Here is a 6,000-nt window from a genome sequence, read left to right on the forward strand (position 1 = left end):
GGGGTGAAACCTCCATCTGCAGATACTAGAAATTCTGAGCAGGCCACCAGCACTGCTGGATGGATGAGGGAGCCTCCTGTGAGCAGAGGCTGTGTGACCAACGCCTCCCAACCCGCTCTGCTCCATGAACTGCTGCACAGCATGACGTCAAAATATCAAACATCAAATGGATCAGATAATTTCCTTTCTGGATCACAGCTGAACACTACCACAACACACAGCCTACAAGAAAAGGTCCCCAGCCCCACGTGCCCAGCAGCCATCCCTCCCCAGAAGCAGCTGAGGCAGAAGCTGGCCCCTGCTATCCCACAGCCACACTTCTGTGCCACAGCTGCCAACAGGCTAACCCATGTCTCTGCAGAGTGACCTCTTGTGTAAACCCTCCCCCGTCAGACACGCACAGAGCATTGTTCTGCTGTAGCAAAGCGAAGATTTTTAAGAACCTTGCAGAAATTTCTTGTCTGGTAAGATCTTCACCATGTGCCAAATGGTGGAGGCCCAGCAATAAGTCCCAGATCCTGATACAGGAGTACAGGAGACAGCGATGCAACCACACACAGCTAATGTGAGCACAACAGCCTCATTTCCTTCACACGTAACGGGAAAAAACCCACAAGGTATCTGTTTCCGTGGACTGGGGCATGCTGTGTTATGAAAACCTGTATTTATTTATGGAATGCAATGTCCCTGAGCTGCACTCTCCAAGCCCTAAGCCGTGGCTTTTGGCAGCCAGGACAAGGCATCTCTCCTCACCAAACCCTCGGGACAGAACAGGAGACGCTGCTCCAACCCCCACCTGCAGCACAGACCATCCCACTGCGGGAGGCTGCTGCCAGAGAGAGGGGACTGACACCCTCCATCCATCACACCTCCAAATCTCTGCTCCAATCCATGCACTGATGAGGAGGTATCAGGACAACGCCTATTAGCTCCCTGCTTTCCTTATCAGAGACCAGAACACACTAGTTAACAGGTAGCAACACCTATATGCAACCTGTGCTCCCTAAAAGCACTTAAAAGGAGGAAGCTGACCTCTGCACTCACTCCATCAGCAGGCTGTATTTTCTCCAGATCAATGGATAATTAACAGAACCAAAGCAAGGCTGCCTCTGCCCCAAATCACCAGAGTGGCCTCAGCAGGGAACACAGGCCCCACCCATGTCTAACTGGAAAGAAAAGTCAGTATATCCTTCTAGCAACAGTGTAAAGTTTAGGTCAAGAAATACAAGACGTGAGCTTCAAAACCATCTTCTTTCCACATTCCATTTGCCTTCGTGATTTATATGCACAGTTTGCAGCCATGATAACACTTCACATTTACATAACCGTGATAACAAGCAGAGTTCCAAGTAACAATACAAAACAGAAGCCTGTCATCACATTCCCATTAACCATTTCCTTCAAAAAACGACCTGTTTTAGACTACCGGACAATCACCTTGCCAAATCAGCACCGACCACGTGGAGGGAGAACAACTCCTGCTGGAAATTTAGGGCTCAGTACAGTCAGTGACTTTAAAGACACGCTGCCCACCAGCGCTGGTGAGGAAGGGGCAGCTTCCAGAGCCGTCACACTGCACCTGAGAGCTCTGCAGCTTCCAGCTGCAGCCAGTACTGGCCGACCCCAGGCCAACAACCCCCGCATTTGTTATTTCATGTCCTGCAGTCCTGCAAACGCTGAGGATTTCAGCTAGAACTCTGCATGGTGCTCATTCCCTGGTTCCACATGCAAGAAAAGTGAAAAACAAAAGTTTGGAAAGGGATGCTCACTTATCAACAACTTATTATATTCCTATATACTCATATACCCGCTTATTAACCGCTTAACTCCCAGCAAGACTTTTTTTTTTTTTTTAAACATAAACTCTCTAATTCAATGTTGTGGAAACATAGCACTTACGAAAAAATAAGGGAGTGAGGAATTCTAAGAGTTAAGTCATCCATTTTGCATATAAAAAGTCTTACAGCACAAGGCGTTCAGAGATAACCAGCACCTTCTGTCTCATACACATTAGCTGACAGCCTAAAGCCGTTAACGCTTGCCCTGCTGTCCTTTGTTAAGAGTACAAATCTGCATGGTTTTTGCAACAGCAAGAGCTGTCTCCACCTGCACCCCGCCCCGAAGGGAGATGCTCTGCACATCTTCGCTGCATTAGCAGTCAAAGCAAGATCAGAGACACGCAGAATCTGCATAAGCTCTACCTCGGCAGCTCAATAAGCACTGTTATTTAACCATAGTAGCGTGCTGCGCGCTACAACGCATTACAGTTGCTATGGCATTCAGCTGGAACACGTGCATCCAACACCTCCCTTGTCAAGCACACAGCATAAACTGAGACTTTGTTCCCTGCCATTTCACATCCATGGCAGAAGATAATAATTGCAGCACAATGCATCACATTCAGTATTTCACATTAACAGCTTCAGTGGAGAAAACAAAGGAGCCAGATGCACGTCTCAACTAAACTGGAGATTCATAATTTTTTGTTAAGAAATATGGATAGCATTTAATATGGTAAGCTTTAAAATAAAAGATAATATTCCAGTTACAGAGAGGAAACCCTTCCGTAACAGTAGGGAATGACACACCGTGCAGAGGGAAAGAAAAAGACCCGGTTTCCCCCCGTCTGCTCCCAAGTACGGTGACGCCAAAAAAGGGCATCAGCTGCCACCGCACTGCGCCGTGCAATCTTTGCTCGGTGGTGAAATACTTAGCATTAGAACAGCGTCTGTGCCACCACCTCCATCACCCCACCGACACGAGCTCCGTTCCCACGTACCTGTCTAAGTCACTCTGCAAGCACAAAGCAGCCTGCCGGAGCTGCCTGCGCTGCTTCAGTCGTCCCAGCTCAGATGATAAAAGCACACAATAACAAAGTCTGTAAGACTAGCTCTGGAATGGCTGTTGTTGTGACTCCCAGCACTAAACTAACAAGGTTATTTTTACACCATCACCGGGAGCTTCAGTTTGCGTATTGGAGCTTCTTCCCACAACAAAAAAGCGAAGGCCGCACCTCCAAGCTTTCTGGCAGACGTTTGTCCGCGAGCTCCCACCGACACACGGCACGGCCTCACCGCGGCGGGCCAGCACATCTCCGCAGGACGAAAAACCCGCCGATACACAGCGTGCGGCTGCAGGCAGCGAGGCGCCTTCGCTGAGAAACACGCCGCGGTTTACAAAAAATTAAGTGTCAGAGAGAGAAAGCAACGCCGCTGCAGCTCCCACCCCGTCACAGCCCGCGGGTGTCACACAGCGCCTCCGGTCAAACAACGCAGCGAAAAACAGCAGCAGCGCCGTAACGAGCCGGCAAACAAGGAGAGAAGTTTCCCACCCGAGGCCGAGTCCCATCAGCAGCGCGGCCCCAGCAGCGCCGCGCGGCCACCGCGCGCCAGACGGGCAACGGCGGCACCGCGGCTCGGCCCAGCGCTGCTACAACAACGCCGACATCTCGCGATGGCTCTCCAACGTTTTGCGGTTCGCGCACGGAGCTCCTTCGGGTCGCCGCTAGCCGAAGTTACGCGGCACGCGCGCGGATCGCCACCCTCCCGTCGCGCAGGGCCGAGCGGAGCCCCGCGGACACAGCGCCGGGCCCAGGCGGCGAGCGCCAGGTGAGCGCCGCACCACGGCACCGCGGAGGCGAAAAGGCAGAGCCGGGTGGGGAAAGCGGCGGCCCCCCGGGCCGGGAACGGCGGGACGCAGCGGGGGGGGCCGCCCCGGAGCCGCCCGGCCTTCCCTTCCCCTCAGGCCGCGCGCGGGCCGCTCCCCGCGGCCGGGCGGGGAAGGGCGGCACTCACCACACCATGCCGTATGCGCCCTCGCCGATGTAGGACAGGTTGGTGTAGCGCGGCCCCACGTCGAACACCTGGCCTCGCACCATCTCCGGGCCTCCGGCGCCACCAGAGCTGCCCGCGGCCGCGGCCCCCGCCACCGCCGCCATGTTGTCCGTGCCGGGAACCGCGGCGACTGCGTGCGGGGAGGGCCGGGCGGGCGGAGGAAGGAGGGGGACGGGGAAGAGGGCGAGAGCAGGAAGAAGGCGGGCTCCACCCCGCCGCACTCCGCAGCCCCGGGCGCCGGCTGCCGGGCCCCTCAGCGCCGTCGCCGCCGCGGCCGTTCTAAGAAGACGGAACCGCCGCGCGCGCGCATCAACCGCGGCCGGGGAGTGGAGGGGGGGGGTGGCGGCGTGAGGGGGGCGGATGGGCGGGGGCGGAGCTCGCGCCGGGAGGGGCGGAGCTTAGGACTGCGGCAACCGCAGCCGCCGGGGAAGGGGTGCGGCGCGCGGCGCGCGGCGCGCAGGTCACGTGGTTGGGGTGTCACGTGGTGGGCGCGGCGGCACCGCGGGCCGCGCGGCGCCATTAGAAGCGTCAGGTGACGACGGGGCAGGAAATGGAGTCCGCACCGGGCGGGGCTGCGGCGGGGTCGGGTGGCGGCCCGAGGAGGGGCTGCGGGCCCGGTACGAGGCCGGTGTGGCCTCAGAGCCGCTCCGCGCAGCGAGGCGGCTTTCCGCGGCGGAGTTCCGTCTTCCGCGCCTCCCGGAGCCGTTCCTCGGTTCGTGAGTTTGGCCGTTCGGCACCGGTTGCCCCGCGGGCCCTGCGGGGCTGCGACTCCTCCGGGCTTCGGCCGCCGCCCCCGGGCTCTCCCTGCCGTCGCCCTGCAGGTTTCTCCCGGCCCTGCCCTGCTGTTCCGTTTCCACATGCTGCTCGCAGAGTTGGCCTGGAGGACTGTCGCGTCCTGCCTGCTTTTAGCAGCCGTGAGCCGTGCACGTCGTGCTTCCCCGCGTGCTCTGCCTCGAAGCACCGCTTCATTTCTCTCAGGAAATTTGGACAGCAGTCAATGGGAATAATTGCTGAAATTTCCTGAAACTAAGTCCAACGTGATTTCCATGGCTCTCCGCTCTGAAAATGAACGATAGTTACAGTTCTGGTTACTTCAGTTAATCTGCCCTGGGCAAACTCAGAACCAACGATTGCAGGGAAACTGGCTTAAACAGAGCCTGCAGGAGCGACACTGAATCGAAGCTGCTGCATCTGGACGACATTCCTGCCTGCGCTGAGGTGTGGCAGAACAGAAAAGGAAACCAAGCGGGCAGACCAGGAAGCGTGGGAGATCCCTCAACTCCTGTGAATGCTGCAGTCCCATATGTGTTTAATCCAGTTAGAGCCAAATGAGAGGTCAGAAAGCTATGGTGTGCTTTGCCAACAATCTCTCTTGTGACAGAAGGCCATGTAAGCCTTTCAGTGAAGCAGTACAGTTATTGAATTCAGCAGGACGATACAAATGCTACCAATTGCTTTTCAGCCCCTTTAAATACACTGCCATTACCCACACTTGCTGTGTCTTCTACTTTAACGAGGTGACATTAAAGTATCAATTCTAGAAAGAACGTAAATGAGTTTTAAGGACGTTATTAGTTTGATGGTCAAAATATTGGGTTATGTTGGGGACACTGGTATCACAAAATGATAGCAGATAATGAAAAGCAGAGAGGAAAGAATGGTTCCATGCATCCAGTAGAAATAAAACCAGCAATGAGAAGATTCTTCCAGCCAGAAGCACGGCCTTGTGTTTGAAGGCTGTATTAGGAAACGGTAAGCCTTACCGTAGGAGAGGTTAAACGTGCCGCGGTTTGGACACACTATGAGAGCCCCACTGCTCCTGGGAACAGCATAATCAGGCTTAGAAAAAGAACAGCACACAGCTGCCCTACAATGTTGGTTATTGGAGATTTCATTTTTTTCTGCTAAAATTAAAACTACCTCTCCTGAAATCATCACCACTTTAGTTGCATTATTTGTGTGGGGACATTGGAGGCACAGCTCTGGTGGCATCTGCTGCAGAAGCACATAGTTTGTGTTCACAGTACTTTGGGGTGACCCTGACCCACCCATCATCCAAACCAAACACAGACATTCAGTGCAGAAAGCAATTTTCCCAGCGTTATTTAAAGAGACTTCAAGCCTCTGCGTGGAGGAAAAGAAAAAGAACTAAGACATGTAAGGCGTT

The 6,000-nt window shown here is 54.8% G+C and overlaps 1 protein-coding gene across 2 annotated transcripts in view; it reads right to left on the reverse strand.

Annotated features, from left to right (window-relative positions):
- MAPK1 (mitogen-activated protein kinase 1) overlaps positions 1-4,148 on the reverse strand; it is a 28,405-nt gene extending 24,257 nt beyond the window's left edge. Inside the window, exon 1 of one of the 2 annotated variants that reach the window (XM_052690804.1) lies at positions 3,795-4,147. In XM_052690804.1, the coding sequence (XP_052546764.1) occupies positions 3,795-3,937 (143 nt within the window). In that variant the 5' untranslated portion in view covers positions 3,938-4,147. Of the gene's footprint in view, positions 1-3,794 lie in introns of both variants that reach the window. The other variant, XM_052690805.1, reaches the window with a different exon arrangement.
- Between the last annotated feature and the right edge of the window lie 1,852 nt (positions 4,149-6,000).

Source organism: Tympanuchus pallidicinctus, unplaced genomic scaffold (assembly GCF_026119805.1).
Source record: "Tympanuchus pallidicinctus isolate F22 unplaced genomic scaffold, pur_lepc_1.0 scaffold28, whole genome shotgun sequence".
In the NCBI taxonomy this organism is placed as follows: Eukaryota; Metazoa; Chordata; class Aves; order Galliformes; family Phasianidae; genus Tympanuchus; species Tympanuchus pallidicinctus.